Source organism: Thermobia domestica, chromosome 11 (genome assembly GCF_964235325.1).
Source record: "Thermobia domestica chromosome 11, izTheDome1.hap1.1, whole genome shotgun sequence".
Lineage (NCBI taxonomy): Eukaryota > Metazoa > Arthropoda > Insecta > Zygentoma > Lepismatidae > Thermobia > Thermobia domestica.
Window position 1 is genome coordinate 71,568,708 of NC_137464.1, and position 22,397 is coordinate 71,591,104.

The window sequence follows — 22,397 nt, forward strand, 5'->3', positions numbered from 1 at the left end:
TAATGACTTTTGCTTCGCACGTCCTGAACAGATTATTATTTTTCCTTATACCTACTCAAATTCGGTTTTCGAAACCTAGAAATATATATAAACTACACAGTCCAGAAAGTGGAAATACAAAGGTATGCATGTTGTATGGAAGTATGTACACATGAGAGAAATGGGGAAAGTGGAAATTATGTACATTGTGTGACAAATCTCGTTATTTTTCACGTAATCATTCCTATTTTCCAGACATTTTTCGGTCTAGGGTTTAGGTTCTGTGTCCCTCAGCTGTAGAAGTCAGTCACAAACGTACACACACACACGCAAACTTTAAATTGAGGCAGATACACTGCATATTACACATTTCTTGAGAATACCTGCTATGGTCTTGTATAGTCTCTGAATTAGTCTTGTGTTGGAAGATTATTAGAAAATATGTACATTTATTGCCACATATTTATTTTAATGACATAGTCATTTTAATCAGAGTATAGTAATTTGTATATATACTTTCACGTTTATTTCTTATAAGGTAGTGGAGACGGAGTTTTCACCAAAGATGGAGTCAGCTATTCTTGGTCAAGTTGTTTGTTATCTAAACCTATATGTGAGCTATCCTTGGTCTGTTATGCGACTGTCCTTTATACTTCTGATTCTGTTCTTTCATATATACATACATAAACAATTTCTATTTCCATACAGAAAAGAATATTACTTGTTAGAACAGAATTCAAAATTTTATGTATATTTTACATTACAGAGATTTCCTGTTCTAAACTTTGAAAATAATTTAATATCAAAATCCGATATTGTCAAAATTCGAGTGCTTGATACATTGTTTTTTTTTTTTCCTTTTTCTACATTTTATATTGCAATAAGCTAATCATATTTTATTAAAACTGTATGTCACATTTTCTTAAGGATATTTATAATTTTTAGATATGTTTAGGTATGTATGTCAGTTGCGGTAAGTAACCTGTCAGTAATGGCAGAATACCTATGATGATGATGATGATAGGTATGTTATATTACTTTTACCAAATAAAAACCACAGGGAATATCGAAATGTGTTAGAAGAAAGAAATGCTGAGAAGAACAAAAATTTAATGGTTAATGCTAATGATTCTTATAATGAAATAAAAGCTATTTACATTTCTATTGCGTGGATTATTCATTATCACTAATATTTCACCCACCAGTCTTGCTGCGGACTTCATCAGTTTCAGCTGACTTAGACAGATAAGTGCATCTTGTCTTTATATTGGACCTAAAATTCTTTAAAATATAAATTGTTGTGTAAAAACACTAAAAACTATTGCTAACCCCCACTACGAGCAGAAGTAAAGAAACATAGTTTTGTCTGCTATATTCACTTTTGCCAGATACCGTAATTTCTTGATGGAGCTTTAATATTCGTGTCTAATAAGCTTTATTCATCAAGAAATCATGTTATCTGGCAACAGTGGATATAACAGAGAAAAGAATGAAAACACATTTTACTGAAGGGCAGCAGATTTTGAAAAGCAGTGAGGTGCTTTCACAGTTCACGACCGGGGAATCTCGGGGTATTCCATATCTTTTAGGCTTATCGAGGGGTCTCCTGTAAATGCAGCTTTGGGTATTTTTGAATAAAAATTGAATTATTTTTCGTGTTTATTTTCCTTCTTTTTTTCCACCGTAAAAATTATGCATTCTTGAATGAAACAGTGCTGACATAAGCAGGAAGGCTATAGGATTCTAAGATACTAACCCCGATATAAGTTCTCGTCACGTCATTTTGAATACCGACCATTTGTGATACAAGAAGGTAAAATATTTTAGCTAAAAATAGTTAAAATAACTTGGAGAAACGCTTGTTCATTTTATCTCTTAAAAATCCTCAGTGCCACAATTCCAGGTCTGGTGAAAACCCCTGGTAAAATCTATCCAAACTTTATATTTCCCTACCCCTTCTCTTCGCTCTATGAAAATATTGGACACTACTATCATTCAAGAAATGCAGTGAAATATTCACTTTTTCCTTATCTCTTTTTCTTTGTTTTCCTTTTTTCTTATTTCTTTTTGTTATCTTATTTTCCTTTTTTCTTTTTTGTGTTGGTATTCAATAGCCCCACAATATTCTGGAACTATTGGCGGTCAACAACGGTTTTCAGTGCTCTTTTCACAACAATTTGTATTTTGAACAATATTAGGTGCAATATAAAGAAAATATATAAAGGTAGTTACCTACGTAAGTTAGCTGAATCTCTGATGAGCTTGGAGCAAGGTAGGTGAGTAAAACATTAATGATAATAATCAATCCATAGAAGAGAAGGGTGAATGTTAATTTCATTACATCCACAAGTTGAATAAAAAATGAAATCTGCAAATGATTTTTCTTGTTCAACATAGTTCCATCCGTTTATTACACTGAGATTATACTTGCTTTTCTTCTTTATATCACAATCAACAATATGATACCCAAGTCCATCACCAGAGTTTCGAATTATATCTGTTTCTATAATATTGTGTTATTCTTTGCTTTCTTCCTTTGATCTTGTTACATCCTGTCCTTTTGGAGCTTTACTGTATTTATAATTTCTAATATAATGATGCTTTGAAATGCGAACTTAATTCGTTCCAGAATTCTATTCGAGTTCCAGGACGAGTTTTTTGTCTTTAATATAACAAAAACTTGATCAATCCATTCCTTAGTCCCACGAATTCGAATGATATGAGCTGTAACTACACTGAATTTTAAGGTAAAATATTAAGAAATAATAATAATAATAATAATAATACTTGAATAAAAATGAACTTTTTAGAACTCATGGCAGACACTAAATTGTTATTTTTTTTTTTTAAATAAGAAAAATAAAAAGACATAAAATTAGCAGCCAAAATCACACCCATATGCTTTCACTCTAGCTTTCGACAACGAGCTGAGTGACAAAGCACGTGCAGAACGTTCGGATTCCAAAGCAGAGTTCGTGTTCCAAGGCAAAATTTGCTTGAAATATTCGTTCATATTCCAAGTTCTTCTAGTTCTAAGGCGTTTGGATTCCACTGTATATAGACTAAATTTTAGTTTTTAGAAAATAAAAATTGTTTATCAAGAAATATAAGTTCTGTAAGAAAAAACTGTATTCTTAATAGATCTTCTTCTGGATGAAAGTTCTGAACATCAACCAACACAAAGTAGCAGCACTGTAAACCCAAATGGCGACTGTGAATATAAGGGCAAAATGTACAAAAGAGATGAAGAATTCCATGATGGTTGTGCTGCATATTGTGCCTGCACGAAAACTGGAGTACAATGTGCCACCATTGAATGTCCAACTGATTTTGGACTTGATGTGTTAGATCCACACTGTGTTTCCTGGGAGAAAGAACCCAATTTTGTGGCTGAACCGCCAAATTGTTGTCCTGACATACATTGCAGAAACAATGGCTCATGTATGTATGGTGGCGAGACGTTTCCAAATTTCGCTGACATTCCAGAGAAATTAACAGGCTGTGAACAACGATGCTTTTGTGAATTTGGAAATGTTACTTGCCACCCAACATGTCCTCCAGTAACTGCAGCGCCTCCACCAAATCTTCCATGTCCAGCGCACGCAGCAACGTTGAATCATCTTCCAGATGATGACTGCTGTCTATATTGGCAGTGTCCGCATCCGCAGAATATAGGTAAGTGCTTATCTTCTTATAATTCAATCCTTTAAATGCTTGTTCCATTCATTTATATTCGTTTAGTTGCTTTGAATGTCTGTGAGATATGATACGTTCAAGACAATTATCACAGGTTGTAATAAGATGTATTACATAAAGTGTAACACTAATATTAACTGTTTAACAGATTCTAGTTTTAGTGTATTTAAATTATATTTAATGAGCCGTTGAAATAGATTTGTTTCCGTATGTTGTATTATCCCACTTTAAAATTATATTTTATTAATTTTTCATTGAACTTTGTACCGGTCATCTTTAAAATTTGACAATACAACTACTTAAGAGATAGTGATGACTTTATATAGTTCTTTCTCGAAATCACAACTGGAAAATAGATCTATATAAGTATGCATGTTATGTCATTCGTTTTAAATTTATAACAGTGGCGATTTAATATGCTTTTTCATGTATTTAACGGAGCATCTTTGAAGGGTAAGTATCAACAAGTTTTTGAAGATGCCTGGAAGACCTAAATATATTTGAGAATCAATGAGGTAAAAATTCACGTATTTTACGAAATGTTAATGTATTACATATGACTAGTATTTTGCAATTAATTATGCTGATATTTTCCCACACTCACCACTTATGTTTTCTTTATACAAACAACTGCGCTACGAATCTATACAATATACATTTTCAGATTGTTGAAGGAATATGAAAGGAAGAAACCTATAAGAAAATTAAGAGAGAAGCCTATGTAAATGTATCTCACATATAAATACTTTCAGTCAATTCACGTGATGTCTCCGTTTTCTGTTGTGTTCTTTCAAGTTCTCAGCACCACAGAAGAACCAGGAAGACAAAAGTTCTGTCTGATTTACTTCTTTGAAAGTAATACCTAGACTTGGGACGGATATATGCAAATTTTCTTTTTATTTTATCTCTTTTTTTTCCCATTACTGTTTCAAAATCCTGATGATGAACCACATGTTGATTTGAAACCCAGTTGTTTGTATAAAGATGAGATGAATGATAAAGACAAGGTTATTTTTATAATTGAAGTGAAAAATAGTTACGATTTTCTTTTCACCTCAGCAGAAGTTTTAATATCTGATTACTTAAAAGAAGTCATTTATCATTGATTGCAAATTAGCTTTTGGGATACAGTAGAAACACTAATTGAATTGGGAGCTATATAACATAGTTCATGAGCAGCTGCTTCTTAATATTATAGTACATCTATATTTACAATTTTGTCTTTATATTATTCTCAAGAGGCATACTTCTCTTTTTTTAAATATTTCTTGCCACCCGTCATTATAAAACACTATATTAAGTGTTTAATACTTGACAAATTCATTGCATTTATTCATGAAGTAATGTACAGAGTATAAACACAAACAAGAACAAATAATAATGATAAGAATGTAATTCAATAATTTATCCAAGAGTCTTGATAAAGAAGATCGGAATATTATTGAAATTCAAAGTAAGAATGGAAAGTATTTTAATTTTACGAAGAACAAAAGAATTTCAGCAAACATAGTTAAACATCGTATGGTTGATTAAAGATAACTAAAATGATCCAGAATATGTTGTTCTTGTCCTTTATGATACATAAAATTCGTAGTTATTTTCGCAATGTGCGTAAATTCGAAAATAGTTTTAAATTTAAGCCAAAATAAATAATAAAAAAATCACTTTAACATCTAGTAACTAGTATAATTGATATCACTTAAATTTTTCCAATATAGTTTTACCAAACATACTCTTTAATAATATGTATATTTTAAATAATATTAATATAATATTGATACAATTTTAACAATATAAATATAGGATTTATCATGGAAGTTTCTACTAGAAAACAATTATATGCTCTTCTCGCCGATCTAGTGGCTAGTACTTGCACCTTTGGTGCACGTGGTTCCTGGTGCGATTCCAAATGGGGGAACACTGAAAACATATTTTCACAATCATTCACTTTCATTAATCATCTGTCTTTTTTAGCCTAAGAGATATTAAGCTAAAAATTTCAGTTCATTTTCATGAAACAATTATGTGTATATTACATAACATATTACGTGCATTTTTGAATTTCGGGTGATTGGTTATTTCAATTCCACAAATCACAGAATTGGAAACAGGACAAAATTCTGTGAAACATTAAATGTAGAAATATGCTGTAGGATTAGCAATTCGTCACATTTAATAATATTAATTTTATGTATATACACTTACAATATCATAGGAAATCTATATCACAGAATTAAAAACAGGACGAAATTCTGTGAAACTATATTCTCCAAATAACTTGAGTTACGAGAAAAGAACTTGTCAGATTATTTTTGTATATAGTTTATATTAGGATACAAGGTGAAGCTATAATCTGTGGACTAAGGTTGTTTTATAACAACTTTCCTTTAATATGTAAAGAAATATACTCATTCGACGATAGACCATAGAAATGCTTGATTTGAGATATTTCTTATGATCTTCATGTTACTATTGTGTCACAATACTACTTAAAATCGTGTTTATAAATATACGAGGGTAAGTCAAAAATTATCCACAATGTGGCTATAACTTTTCTTACATTATTTATGCTGACCTCTGTCCTCGTTTATTTTATAGTCATGCTGTTGTGGTCATGCTATGAAAGTTTGATCCTAATTTGTCCATTCGTTTTCCTTTTGTTGCAGATAGATCATGGCCGCTCCATTAGAAATTTGCACCAAAGAGGAAAAACGAGCAGTGAACATGACATAGTTCTGTTAGACAGACGAATGACTATTGATGAAGTGGCATATCGTCTGGAAATTAGTCATGGTTCTACGTAGAAATAATCCACAACAGATTTGGGATTTCATAAAGTCACTCGTCTGGCTCCTTCCTCGTGGGTAACATTTGTGCGACCATTTTTTAAAAATTTTCAATCCATTCGTAGACTCTGCTGCGGCAAGACACTGTTCAAGTTTGTGCCGAAAGTCTTTAATGAATTGCGGCCCCTGATACATCTTTCGACCACTACAATTTATCACTGCTCGTTGTTCCTCTTTGGTCCTAACTTCTAATAGAGCGGTCATAATCTATCTGCAACAAAAGGAAGACGAATAGAGGAATTAGGATCAAACTTTTATGGCATGGCCACAACAGCATAACAATAAAATGAACGAGGACAGAGGTCAGGATGAACAATGTAACAAAAGTTATGGCACACATTGTTAATAATTTTTGACTTATCCTCGTACAATAGGATTTAAAAAATCTAAAGTTCAAAAGTTTTGTATTATATGCAAATTAGTTGTTCTATTAGATTGTTATTATTTTAGAAAAGAATAAAAATGAATACAATGATTAGTGTATTGCTTCAAGTTTCTTGAAATACTCTATGTTTTAAGAAAATGTCATCAAGAGAAGATGAAAACTTTACTTGAAAGCTGTCAGTTTGATACTTACAAGGTTCATATTTAAAATAAAGAAAAAAACTTTCACTGGACAGTAACCTTTAAAAAAGGAAAAGAAAAATGCTCCTATGCAAAAATAAATAAATAATAAAATAAACATTTTGTATTAAATATCAGAAGGTAGTAACTGGTAGTTAGTATTTAAAGACACCGTAAAACAGAAGGTTAAATTGGTAGAAAACAAGATACAATTCTTAGAGTTTAATTTGCACTAAGAATAGATTATTATTTCTATGTAGATTAGTAAAAACAAAAAAAAAAAAAAAAAAAAAAGTGTCGAGGAACCATTTTAACTACCTACTTCCATTGACGAGATGCGTGATTTTGAATGAATAATTTTTCTGCACAGTTCATCGTAGACATAGGGGCTTATTCCGTATCGGTTTTTGTCAACGCAACGCAATGCAACGCAAAATTTGTGGCATAGCGGTTATAATTGATTTTTTACATGTTTTGCGTAGCTTTGCGATCCGCAAAATTTGCGAAGACCGTTACGGAATTATCCTCATAGAGTAGTATACTGTACTTTACATAATAAGACGTGTTGACTGATGACTGTATATCTTCTTTCTCTTTTACCAACCTTCAGTTTACTATCGTCTGAAATAATTTGTTAATGCTTGCATGATCTGTCTGAATTTATTTATGTTTATGTATTTGTTTCTAGTGATTATGTATTTCCGTTCTGACAGTTTTATTTTCACATTTCACATATTGCATTTCAATGCACGCAGCAAATTCACTTACTATTAATAATAATAAAAAAATATATTCACTTTTCTAAACATCACACCTTATTTTAAAATATTAATATCTATATGGTTTGCAATTTACTAGCATTCTGTTGCACATAAAATTAGTTAGTTTTTTTTTAAAAAAAAAAGAAGCATAAAGCGAAAAATGAAACTAAAAAATGCTAAATAAGCTTAAGAAATTAATATACTTCGTAGTATTTTAAAAATAACATAAATGTCGTAAACTAAATTTAGATATTAATATTGAAACACTATATATTTTAAGAAGAATAGAATGCAATGTTTTCACTAAGACATTTTATGTTTTAGTTAATTTACAATATTTCGCCTACTGCAGAGGGTTTTCATACGGTGTATATGTCAAAAAGGTTGAAAAATTTACATTAACTCTAACAATTTATTAACTTGTCAAAAGTACACTTGAGAAAGCAAAAGAAATTATTATATATTGATTACAATCTTACCCATTTAATATTATATTTAGGTTCTTAAAATAAAATATACAAATATAATTTTATTATAAGCTTCCCAAAACAGAGTTCGCCATAGAAATTCCAAGTGTTGATCACAATATTGCATATCTAGAAAAACGCAATTAAGTACAAGCCGCTGTTGTAAAGTCCCTTTGGAAAAGCTTGGAGCATTTGGCCAAGGTATGTGAATTTACTAACACATAGTGAGCCAAAGAAGTAAAAGTAGAATTTAAATCAAAGATATTGCATTAACACATCGAAATGCGGTTTTCTAATACTGCTTATTTAGAAGGTTAGACATGTTTCTGTAAATACATAGAAAAGAAATAAAATATTTCACTCATACTAAAATATATATTGCCCGTACGTAATGTTAAAAATAACTGAATTGATGTTGCAAATTTTGTATCGGAACATTAGTTTTCATAGTAAATAATCTTCTGTTACTGTATCAACATGAGAAACCTTACAAATCGTATAGAATACAGTATTGTGAAAGATGGATAAGATAGTGAAGCATACTCTAGTATTTGGAATGCTAGATTTGAAGCCCTTTAAAACATGCGGAAAACATAGAGCACTAGTAAAAAAATATGTGCTTTATGGTGAAGTTGAGGTGCAGCATTGTCAAGGATAATTCTCAAAGTTTAGATGAAATGACGTTAATAAGCTTAAAGGCAAGTATAAGGGGGAAATCAGTGATATAAATAAAAACGAAAATAACTGAATGAAAATAAAGAAATTGCCTTCTTTGATCATGACAAAAAGGTTATAAGTACATACATAATATTAATACGCTCAGGAATTTTCATATTCATTTTACTTTTTTAAAACTATAATTCCTAAAAATCTCTTGCACTACGTAGCTTTCTGGAGCCTTGATTACGGAGAATACGGATCACAAAGCCCGATTTCCCCTCTTGTTTCTATCCTCAGTCATAAAAGCTCCAGAGAAGAGCCAAAAGCTAGGTAGTGTAACAGACCTTCAGGAATTACGGTTACTTCTAAGTAGAACGCTTTTGAGTAGCTGTTAGTAAAAATACGGAGCTAGTGCAAATGTGGATGATATCCAACAAGACTATATTTAAGTGTTAGAAATGATATATTCATTTCTTAAAATTTTTTTAGCACAAGCAAATAGTTAAATCAAACATAAAATAATGCTATCGAACCTTGAGCACAATGTACACTTAATTTTTGTTTTAGGATAGGTTTAATTCGTTGGTCTGTTAGGATATATGAAGAGTACTGCAAACTGAGTCTGAATTTTTAAATAAATTATATTCAAAATTATTGATAGCTCTTTTTGAAATGTATTGTTAAAGTAAATAATGAAAGATTTTAAGTCGGCCATCTGTATAACGTAGTAACTTGCTTAACATGACCGCTTAACTATGGAACCATACAAATAGGATACTATGTCCTATAACTAATCCGTAAGTAATCATAGTTCATGTTCTATGAAACAAAGAGAAATCAATTTATTTTACTGTATTTCTCAAATATATCAGCAAGTGATTTAAGATAATTAGGATATCGAAAAAAGTATTTTCGTACTTTTTAAAATTATTATTTTAAATTTCCTGTCTGGAGAGACATACTCAATTTAACTTGCTTAACGCTGATATAATTTGACCAAATATCTCTAGTCGTTTCAAAAGTCCAAAGTATTATTATTATTATTATTATTATTATTATTATTATTATTATTATTATTATTATTATTATTATTATTATTATTATTATTATTAATAATAATAATAATAATAATAATAATAATAATAATAATAATAATAATAATAATAATAATAATAATAATAATAATAATAATAATAAAACATAAGTGATATGGCGTCATATATAATTAAGCATACTTGTACAACATAATCTATGTATTCAACGAACAAAGGTTCAAAAATTTTTCTTGTATATATATACAGTGTTAAGTATAATCTTTGCGAAGTAACATATTTTGATTTACAAGTATATTTTTATATGCTTTCAGGACCAGTGACAAATTCTCATAGGTCTATGAATCTGATAATTCCGTGGGGGTTAACAATTTAAAGGTTCAATTGAAAGTAAATATTAGAAGACTAGGGGATACATCTCGAAATACAGAAGTTCATATTTCTGGATTTGATTACACCGACACTGTACCTGAGTCAATTAGCACTCCAATTAAAAAATCGAACTTCGGTTTGGAAATCTAAAAATAGTGGCATAGATACATTTCACTCAACTTAGCCATCTGAACAATAGCGCTGAAGAGTTTAGTTTAGAACAATAATTTTACGTATCACTTCCTTTTAACGTTATGCTTACATCATAGTAATTTTTGTTTTAATATAAAGAGTCCGTTAAATATTCTCCAAATATTAGAATATGCTTCACTTAAATTTTTCATTAAGTACGACAATTTATCAAAATTTTACTTTCCAGAACAGATCTACCGTAAGACAAATTAATATATTTTTATCTAAACTTTAAAGAAATAATACCAAAATCTTGACAACAAACCCACACAATAATAGTCAGAAACGTAATGAACACATAATAACTAATAAATCTCTTTTCATTCAAACCATGGTCTTAAAACTTATGAGTTTCCGTAAAACAAAATTTTTGTACACTAAGTGAATTTTTTGTGGGAATATAAAGAATATGAAGTATTTTGGAAGGGCCAATAAATTGGCGTATGTTAATAGAAAGTTAACGTATAGTCAATAATAATAGTAATAATAAGACTTCTAAAACTAATGAATATTTAACGTATTTATTCTTTGTTGTTGTTGTTGTTGTTGTTGTTGTATGTGCGTGTGTGTTTTGTCTTTTTTTGTTTTGGTGCTTAGTACTAATAAGAGTTACTTCATTACACTATCTATGTTCTTCATTGTCTTCGTCATATTGTTTATTTGTTTTAAGTTTTAAGTTAAAAAAGCATTTTTCACATTCCAGGAAATGGTACGAAGGAACTTGATGGGGATTCTCTACAGAAAGAGCATCCCCAAACAGGGAATAAGACAACATTATCACCTTTGCAACAAGTAACACCAACTACCAAACTTGCTATTCCTCTGAATCCAGATTTTTCGCCACTTCCAGGACCAGTTACCATTCCTATGGCACCACACCATACCGAGGATCACCAATCTCATCCACTTCCAGGTCCCATTTCAATTCTATCATCTCCTCATCCTACTAAAATCTCAAGCTCTGCACCACCATTGACACAAGAATCTGAGAAAGATTTTGTACTACCTGGACCTCTTTCAGTAAAAACATCTCAAAAGGAATCTGTATCTACGAAATCATCGGACAAAGTTCCAAGTGCCGTAAAATCATCACAAAATCCCAAAAAGGATTCTGGACTTTCCCCTACGAAATCAGATTCTTCGTCTGAAGAATTAGAGAAACCGGAACAGTTTTCTCATGGACAATATTTTCCTGGTCCTATACATCTTCTGCCTGACCCTAAAGAACACCCGAAAGGCGACTCTGGTGCTTCTAAATCAAACGTTAAAAACCAAGAAGAAGATTTGTTAGGTCCATTATTCTCGCATATTTTTCAACAAGGGTTTCCTCCACATAATCGACCACCAATTCAGCCGCCGCATCAAGGCGTTCGAACTCAACAAGGAGTTCCCATCTACGATCATGTTCAGCCATTCCCAGGATCCTATCAGCAAATTCCTATTCCAATTCAAGATCAAGATGGTAATATTCACCATCAAGTTCCACAATTACAGCGCGGACAGATTGTTGGACCTTTTCATCCTAAAGCTCCTCATATCCCTGAAGGCTTAAGTGGAAACAAACAGTCTCGGCCCCAACAAAATCCAACTCATGACATATCGCCAGATTATTTTGACGAGCCAGAAATTGATCACCAATTCCGTGGTCAACCACCTCCCAGAAGACCACAACGTCCTCAGATACCACCACATCGACTGCCTCCTCCACCACCAGGTTTTCGCCCACAACATGGCATTCCTGAAGAACACTTAATTCATGTTTTCACGCCTCAAGGTCGTCCTAAACAATCACCTATTCCACCTCATATATTACACGAGTTAGGTGTTAACCCTCAACACGTTATCCCAGTACATGTTGTTGAAAGTTCATCTCCTAATCGGCCGCAACATGGGCCCGTTGAGTTACTGCATCCTGAACAAATCCTTCAGCTTCTACATAACCAAACCCTTTCCCAGACACCTCATGTTTCAGTACATCCGGACGACATAGTCACATTACACAATCAGACACAGTTGTTATTGCCATACCCTTCTCCTGGACCTCATGCGGCAGACTCTAAAGAAAGTCTCTCCCTTGCGCAGTCAACTGCAGGTTCGTTTTCGCATTTCTTTCTGTCGTAGCAACAGATGGTAGTAACATTTCAAAATAATAGTAACAGATTAAAAAAAGATGGCTTTAACACTAATTTATATACATGGTATTCTGTGACACATTTAACAAATATTTAAGATAGTTCTTCACATCATAAAATAAAGAGAAAAAGTTTATCTTGTACTATTTTTACACACATACACACACAAATACTTAAAAAAAAAGAAAAAAAAAAAGAATTTACAGAAATCCCTCAACTAAAAGTACTACTTAAATCAAAATGAAGTCTGCCCAAAGAAAACACTTATATTAATAATTTATGTGACAGTTTCGGTAATATCCATTGCCTTCATCAAATAATGTCTGATGAAGGTAATGATATATGCCGAAACTGTAATATTATATAAGTGTTAGCTTTACTCAGATTTTATTTTTATTTAAGTTATACGTATTTGCGAAGCTAAAGTGAGAAATATCCAGGTAACAATGCTGGATTAAAGTTTAACATAACATATAATACACATAGGCAAGAGTCAACATATACTAAGTAGCTTTCTTATTGTATACTGATTTCAATGCTTTTTCTGGCATTAAATGTAATATCTAGTAAATTCCAATTCGTCCAAATGGAAAGAACATTATAAATTTCATTTCCGATTTAAAGCGGAAATTGAAAATTTACTTCTGATTATTTATTACCTAATGACCAGTTAGTTTAGTTCATATTCAAAAGTCAACGCTCAAAATATGAATAAACTATTATAGAGTCACCACAACTTATATCACAGAAATTATAGAATATTACTTTAGTATTCTAATTCGTTTGTTTGGTTATGATAAGTTCGTTCCTTATTTGATAACCAGATATCACAGTCAGACAGCAATCAATTCAATTTAATACAGTGTTACATTAATAATATTCTGATGAATCGTATTTATCTTTATTCTGAGAAAAAAAATAAAGTTGTTTCTTATAGAGAATATGAATGCTTTCAGAATCCTTTGAAAAAGTATAACTAAAGTCACACATCAGAATTAGCAATTTCAAGTCTAGATTTTTATTATTATAGATTTTTATCATTTAGTCTACGTTTTGTGTGAACAGTCTTAATCTACTCTTTTATTAGGGATTGACAACAAGTTACCCAGTATTTGTGTTTGAAGAAGCTTTAATCGGATAACTAACAGAGAGACCGAATTCTGCGTGTCAGATGATATTTGTTAACCAGATATTGCAAAATCGAAATTCAGATAGAAAATCATCTAGACATGGTGGTCCGTATTTCTCTTCAGAATTGAAATCTCTACCAAAGTGCAAGCTTTCTTTTTCTCAAATGCGTTATGATGTGAATGATATATTTGGTTTCATTGTTGATGTCGTCGCGGGTACCATGTATATTTAAAAAGAAACGAACAAAAAAATGCCTATGGTGTAGACGAATTTCAACATTTTTTATGTTTGTTTTTTTTAACTAACATCAACACATTTTTGCTTGCTTTGCCTGCTTCTGGTAATTTGTTTGCTGGTTCAAATTAATTTTAAGAACAGAAATATATCTTCTCCTTTCCCTGTTTCTTCATGACGAAATTTGAGAGACAGAAACATTGTTAAACAAATTGACAGTTTGACAATCGTAAATATTAGTTTTTTAGATGTAAGCTTAGAATATGGGTTATGTAGTGGACAAATATTAGAGAAATTATTTTAAATGCGTAGTATTATTAATGTTTATCTTAGGTAATCTTATATAATATGTTTATTATGTTAACTTACTTTTTGGTAACTGTGATTTTTATATGTTATTTGCATTATGTGTAGATTATCATCGGAGTGTCATAGTGGAAACATAGCATCAGTTGTTTTTAAGTACTAGTACTATTTTATTATACTATGTAAAGAAAAAGAAAAACTCCAAATGTGAGCATATTAAAATCAAAATATAAGATAATCCATAAATTCATAGTTTCTTGAAGAATATTAGTTACACAAATAATAATAAGAAGAAAATATTAGACTGAAAGGAAAAGTTTGATCTTTCATGGGTTGTATGACCGATGTTTTCAATTTATGTTGTGTGGAAATAACATGAATATTTTATATTCGTTAAAAACAAAAATAACGTCTTTCATTTACGTACTGAAGCCGAAAGAAAATTCAAGTGGACGGAAGTAGGGCCGCGGTGGCTCTGTAGTAGAGAACCACCTCTGGGGCATGGGGTCCTTGGTTAGATCCCAGCTCGCGCCAAGTGAGCTTAGTGGTGGACAAACACCGTATGCGTGGGTTTTCTCGGTGTACTCCCGTTTCCTCCCACTTTCTTCATTCCACCATTTTCCATTATTTTTCATCATCACCGTCTCCTTTAACCTAGCCGGCATAAGTGTGGGACGTAAATCTTAAGGATTTTATTTCATTTTCATTTCAAATGGGCAGAAGTGTTGGTGGAATAAGAAAATATGACAACTCCGAGGAATTCTACAAACACTATATTTTCCGTTACGAACTCACAAGTTTTGTAATCGAAACAAGCTGTTTACCACTAACCACCGCACAGGTCCGTGGCCAGCCCAAAAATGTAGGGGGGCCCAGCTGAAGTTAGCGGGGGCCCGATCCAACCTTATTATAGTTCATCGCCATATTATAGTTCATTTGCAAGCCTACCGTGAAAATTTTAGGGGGATCCAGCCCCTCTTAGATCCCCCTGGATACGGGTCTGCCACCACATACTTTAAATTTTATGTGTGTTTCACGTTGGTACTATTAAACAAAAAAATCATTAAAGTACCGCGTATTTTGAAACATAAAAAACACTTACTAAGATTCCTTTTTGATGATAATGGTTTTATTTAAAATGTGACATTCTTACTAAAATTAACAAAGGTATGATTTGTTCCCGCCTTTATTTCAGTCATTTGTTATTATACGACATTATTACAATAGATTTAACGATTTCATTTAAAATAAGAGTAATATTAACATAACTGCATTGAATTTGTCTAAGAATTTTTACTAATTACCTTATATATACTTTGTTCTAATCTCTATGAACAGATATTAAATGACTAGCTTTCGACTGATTGCCTCGAAATGTCAGTAATGAAACAAGGGTTAAAATTACAAACATCGAAGAGTATCTTCGTACTCAATGGTATACGGGAAGTGCCAAAATTTAGTCATTCTAAAACATTTGTCCAGTGTGTGAGAAAAACGATACGTTTTAATTTATTCTGACAAAATTTATCTCGTATATTTTAAACAAAAATGTATTTTGCATTCAAATAATATAATTCAATCTGACATAATTTATCTAGCATATTTTAAATAAAAATGCATTATCTTTAAGCCTTTCAGTTTAACGTCCCACAATTAGGCTAAAGGACACAGATGATGAAGGTTTACTGAATGATGATGAAAGAATTGGTAGTATGAGAATGTGGGAGGAAACAGGAGTATCCGAGAAAATCCCCCGACATGATGTTGTCCACAAACTTACTTGGCCGAGGGTCGAACCATGAACCTTACACACCAGAGGTAAGCGCTCTACCACTGAGCAATCGTGTCCCCATTAAACAAAAACGCATCTTGCATTTTAATAATAATATATTCTAGTCCTTCGAATTCATAGTGTATTTTCATGTAGTGTCATAATTAGCACGTCTGTATTTTCCAGTACAGGATAAATAAAAGACTAAACTTTAACTTATGTATAAAATTAAAAGTATGCCTATACTTGTATATCATTAACGTTTTATCTGTTACATGAAGGAAGTCGAGAACTGATTATTCTCCATATATAAGTGGAAGTGGGGATTTTTTTTAAAGATGAAAATAACATCATTAAGATGGGGGAAAAAAATTTACATTGCATTCCCCATTAGCACTTCGAATATCACAATTGAATGTGAAATGTACACGTTTGTGAACTTACATGTCACATATGTAATTAGAAGAAACAAGGAATCCCAAAACTCTCCTTACCGGATGCGAGAAGTTAGATAGAGACACTTATGACAAAACACAAATAAAAGGAAACTGTTAACAAGCACTTTCGCTGAAGCTTCATCAGACAAGGAAGAGAAGACTAGGAAGAAAATTCCGAAAAGAGGAGTTGCTGTGCATTATTTTATATTTTGCTCTGATAGCTTCTGAGATCAGGTAATATTGCCAGTTTGAAAGTGGAATTTAGTGGATATAAATAAGGTCAAGGGATGATTTGGTCGAAAGAGTACCGAAAGAGAGGATATGAAAATAATAATTGCACAGATAAAAAGTAAGACTGGCATACATATCAAATTTATGAACAGTATTTTCATTTTAGAAAACATCACCCTAACAATATCAAACTGCCTTTATTCTGTTCTGGCCATTCGATGAACCCACATTGTTCCATGCACATTCAATAGGCACACACTTGAAAATCCTCTCTTCAATCGGGGTACCCCCACTTAATTTCCAAACAATTTAATTGTACAAAAATCTATTTAAAAATAAAAAGTAATCCAACTATAAAATTCTCTATTTTAAAATTTTCTCGCTGAATATAACCCAAGCCTCCATCTTCTACAGAAGATTATAAATATTGCATATTCTATATCATACCAACTTAGTGGAAACTTAAAAATAATTTTATCCAACTAGGCCCAAAATCGTTTACGAGAAATCCTTTCCGCACCACCAAATTTTACACCTTCACTACGAGAGACATAATCACTTTAAACACTCACACATCCATCAAAGAAATGGTAGAATCATGTAAGTATAACCTATCCCATATTCGATACTGGTGTGGATTTTCAGCACACCGTCTACTCTCAAACATAATACACATTTAACCGTTTCGGTAGTTGGTGAAATGATAACTCTTCCTTTTCTGATCCGCATCAGCTACCACCGAGACTTTTTGCAGCATTTGGATCTCCACTTACCTTTCTCAGAGTATATCTCATCACAATATAACATTTGACTACATCTCTCGCGTATCTTGATCGTGTATAAATCCCCATCTCTTCTGTTTCACTATTTACTATTTGTAAGATTTATATTTAATTATTATTAATCTACTACTCTCCATGTTATCTCTTGTTGGTAGCCAATGATTTCTTCTTTCCATTACCTCCTAACCAATTTTTCCCGTGACTTTTTCTCCTCCGCTTTCAACTTGGCAACCGTGAAACCATATGACACCAGATGTAATGTCTCTTTCCTCCTACTTCCTCCTTCCCCCTGTATATGATGAAATATTAACGAAAGTGCTTGCAAAAGAGTTTCATTTGTGTTTTGTGGTAACATTACCTTAACTATTCATTTTATGTTATTTTATTTATGAATGATATATAACTATGTTTGTTAGTCACTTAATTACTTATTATTTTTATTTCATTGATTGTGCTTTGGACAGGTTTTAACGGAGCTCCCTTACCTCCAAAATTCAATGGAAATATTCATCCTTCTTCAAATGGTAAGTAGCATTCATCTATTGTATTCTTATAATTTAATTTATGATAGCACTTACAGAACTTTAAAAAAAAGATATGTTATGCATTTCAATAAGTATTTGAAACTGTTGTTTGAACTATTAGTTTTTTATTTTCCAATAAAGATAAAGAACTTCCACCAGATGGAAACGATCGACAGTATTTTTAAACTTAATTTCAACCGGGAAGCAAATGTTAGTTTCCTGAGAATTACTTGTATATTTTTCTCTGTTCCGCACAGTGACATTTAATCTAATCCTTTTGATATTCCTGAAGAAAATTGAAAGGTGTAACTAAACAAAGAAACAAATTATAACATTATACCAAAAAAATCCAAAGATGATATATATTTAAATTCATAATTCTAAATCATGCCTGTAGTAGTGTATGGTTGCGAAACATGGTCCCTTACTCTGGGGGAAGAACGTAGATTGAAAGCATTTGAGAACAAGATCCTGAGACGAATATTCGGACCCTACAGGAACGGGAATGGGAAATGGCGGAAACTACATAATTTATACCGTTTACCACACATTATTAATGTCATTAAATGTAGAAGGATCAGGTGGGCAGATCATGTATCCAGAATGGAAGAAAATAGGAACGCTCTCAAAGTCTTAACTGGAAGTTCAATCGGAAAACGATAGTAGGAAGACCTAGGCGCAGATGGGAGGATAATATTAAGATGGATCTCGCAGAAATAGAAATACAAAATAGAAACTGGATCCAGTTGGCTAACTATAGAAGTCAGTGGAGAACTTTTGTGAACGCAGTATTGATGCTGTGAGTTCCACAGGCCATATTAGTTAGTTAATTAGTAAATTAGTTAGTTAGTTAATTCGAATTCAGTTGAGCGAAACTATGTAAGTAAATATCAATCTTCATGCTTAGTTTTCGAGAAAATTAACAGAAACTTCTTTTTGTGTGAACCCAAAACTTGATGTTGTTTTGTGAACCCACGTCACCTATTGAAATAAGATTGATATTGATGTTCACATCAATCTTTTCATTACAAAAGTAAGAAGACGATAATATTCTCTGTAGTTAATGAAATATAGCCCAAAATTATGGTTAACTCTGAAACTTTAATTTGTATTTAACTAGAATACACAAAGCTGATCGGTTTCTGTTCGATCGATTTGACAACGCTGGTGTAGCCTGTGTAGTTATGCCAGAACCATCAAGTCAGCTTCTTTACCAGCAAGCTGTGTCAGCACGTAGCTGTTGGAGTTTCGTGTTGATGCTAGTAAAATGACACGAAAACGAACCGTTATTGAGAAGGACCGAAAATGAACCGTCATAGTATTTATTTTCCACGCACATTTGTCGTATAACCGTATAGCAATTTAATTATCGCAATGACCACAGCTAAAGATGTCGTGGCGAGATAGACACAAATGAGACCCACGTAAAAACATTCGCAAGCAAAATAAAACTGTTCGTGGTTACCAGCGAAAGTGTCACGTGAGGTGCTTCGTGGAACTCGTCAATTGGCAGGCCAGGAAAATCCACCATCCTAATGAGGCGTGGTCCAGAGATTTCAGGTACCTCATTCGTCGCCGTCTTGGTCTCCAATGCGTACATAAGGGGGTAAGTTCCTGTGCCACATTTTTGTACGTAAACGAAACTCCCTCAAACTGCACGGGAAACATTTGGCGGGGTCAAAATGGAAGATTGTTGTCACATTTGAATGAAGTTTAGATTTATCTCACATGTAATGGTAACATTCGGGTAATTACGTATCGTTAACACCTATGGCAAGGAACATGCTGAATTTTACTGCCAAGTTGAGAAAGTTTGCCGCAAGGAATCATGAATGCCGCCGGATACGGTTACGAGGGCAAGTTTGATTTACGTAAAGTATACAAAAACATAAAGATGAATGCTTCTCACTTCTAAGTATCCATCATGACTTTAATCTATCGTAAAGACATCCGTTGTTTGAACGGAGCAATCAAGAACTAGGTGCGAATCCACATGAACAAAGACACACTCCCAGATCATTTCTGCAGTTTTATTATGTTGTAGAACAGAAAACGGAAATTCGTGTTATTTCTTTTCATTACGTTCCTATAAAAAGCTTTGATACTAACCCAGTGGCCTTCTGCGCATTTGGATTGTTAACAACCCTATTATTGGCCCATGGAAAATTTGCAGGAAGGAATTCTTATGCTTGTGCTCCAGCGTAGCTTGTTGCAGTAGCATAAGTGATGTTGGGCGATAGTCCGTAACGCTGATGGTCCTATAGAGCATAACCATGATGGTGACATGGGTTTCAATAGAGTAAGTAGATTTTGAATATTTATTGGATATAACTCACTCTTGCCTCCTGCATTGTCCAAAGATAAGACATATATTGATCAATAGATCGCGTCAGTTGAACAACATAATATGCTTGAAAGTATATTATCATGTACATTTCTAAAAATCGAAAAAGGAAAATCGAATTTTTATGGTCTGAAAAACATTATATTTTTTTAATATAATAAAATGATATCTTTTTATTCTTCAGAAACAGATTGATTATTTATTTATGAACGTACTATGTAATCCAGTAAACCAAAAGGACACACTTTCACTTGATCCATCATATACTGGCTGTTTTATCTGTGTAAAACGAAATTCCCGAAACCGTGAACCTGGAACAGGTATCATTCACCGTCCGTTGTCATCTTATTGATGTCAGTGGTGAAAGGGATGTATAACTAGTTGTATGGAAATCTGTAAGGCTTCCCGATTTTTATTTATATATATAAAAAAATATCCTCCGGTACTTGATACCATTTTCCATATCGAACCAAAGATACGTCTTGCTCTAAGACTATTTTATCGGGGATGCGAGAGGAGATCATTAACTGCAATAACTCAAGACTTAACTTAAAAGTGAGGATGTCACATAGTGAATTATTCAAATAAAATCAATGCTTCGACTAAAATGTTTCAGAAACCAAAATTAAAAATAAAAGTACATAAACTGTGAGGTTGGAGGGTAAATGGGGTAAAGAATGATTTGATACCTGATATTGGGATTTGTAAGCTTCAGTAGTCTCCTGTGATTAATATTGCAGTTCCGGCTATCTGACTTCTACCAAAGTGCTTGGGCTCCAAGCTTTTCGCCTCAAAGTAAGAATCTGCTTCTGGTCCTTTTCTAAGATACGAATGAATCATTTCACCATTTCATTCATTCCTCATTATCACCGTCTCCTTTAGCCTAGCCGGCATAATCGTGGGAAGTAAAACTCAAAAAATTTTATTTTTTCTATACTATTTTTACAGACTAATTTCTTTCTTTATAACCAGCATGTTATTGCAACTTTTTTTTTTTTTTTTGGCTCAAGCTACCTTAACAAAACCTAAACCCTTAAGTATGGTATATTTTACTATCCATTTCATAAAGATAGGCCCCTGACTTGGCGGTGCTGCCGTGAAGTCCAGTCAAAACTTATATTACATTGTCGTACCTCGTTGGAATGGTTGGAATATTGTCTTTTCAGTACTTAACACATACAAATTTTCTTTGTACTGTGTAGTGAGAAAAAAATAGAAATTGATGAAAAAGTTCGTATTTTTTCGTACTTTTTTGGTAAATCAATGTTTATAGGACTATATCTCGGAAAGGAGATAACATGAAATAATTTGCTATGCACGATATGTAGATGCATATATTACCTGTAAGTTCTGAAAATTTAATTACTCAACACGTAGTAATTTTCTTGTTATTCAGTAAAAAGTGAGACATCATTATCTCTGCATTGCTGCGGTGTATTAACAATCTGAAAAAACCTTTAGAAAGATCTTAAAGTAGCTTTTTCAACCAAATTGTTTTGACTTGTTTTAAAAAATAAAATAATCACAAATATGACATTATGATTTTCTCAGCTTTGCGCCCTTCGCTATCGCAGTTTATACGGAGTGCTACGTTGCCACATTTTCCTTTTGCGTATACACTTTCAGACGAACGGGTATTTAAACTTGTCACGCACACTGTCCGGCACTTTTTAGAGATATTTCGAAAATTTTATGTCTCCACAGATTTTAAACCAATTTCTTATAAATTAACAGGATATACAGTAAATGTGCCAAATGTTCAAAATTAGAAAAGTGAACTCTTATTTTGTTTCGATTTGCATGTGATGGTCCTCGAAAATTTGTTGCTTTTTGTCAGTTTTTAACTTACTGCACGCAGTACAAAATACACTTGACAGAAACAAATACAAGCACAAACTTTATTATACGATACAACC

At 32.4% G+C, this 22,397-nt stretch overlaps 1 protein-coding gene across 3 annotated transcripts in view; it reads left to right on the top strand.

Annotated features, from left to right (window-relative positions):
• The window catches only part of sas (stranded at second transmembrane protein), a 325,151-nt gene that overhangs the window by 262,291 nt on the left and 40,463 nt on the right, over positions 1 to 22,397 (top strand). For 2 of the 3 annotated variants that reach the window (XM_081730579.1, XM_081730578.1), the window contains exons 11-13: positions 3,121 to 3,654; positions 11,293 to 12,681; positions 18,078 to 18,137. In XM_081730579.1, the coding sequence (XP_081586705.1) occupies positions 3,121 to 3,654; positions 11,293 to 12,681; positions 18,078 to 18,137 (1,983 nt within the window). The remainder of the gene's footprint in view (positions 1 to 3,120; positions 3,655 to 11,292; positions 12,682 to 18,077; positions 18,138 to 22,397) is intronic. The other variant, XM_081730580.1, reaches the window with a different exon arrangement.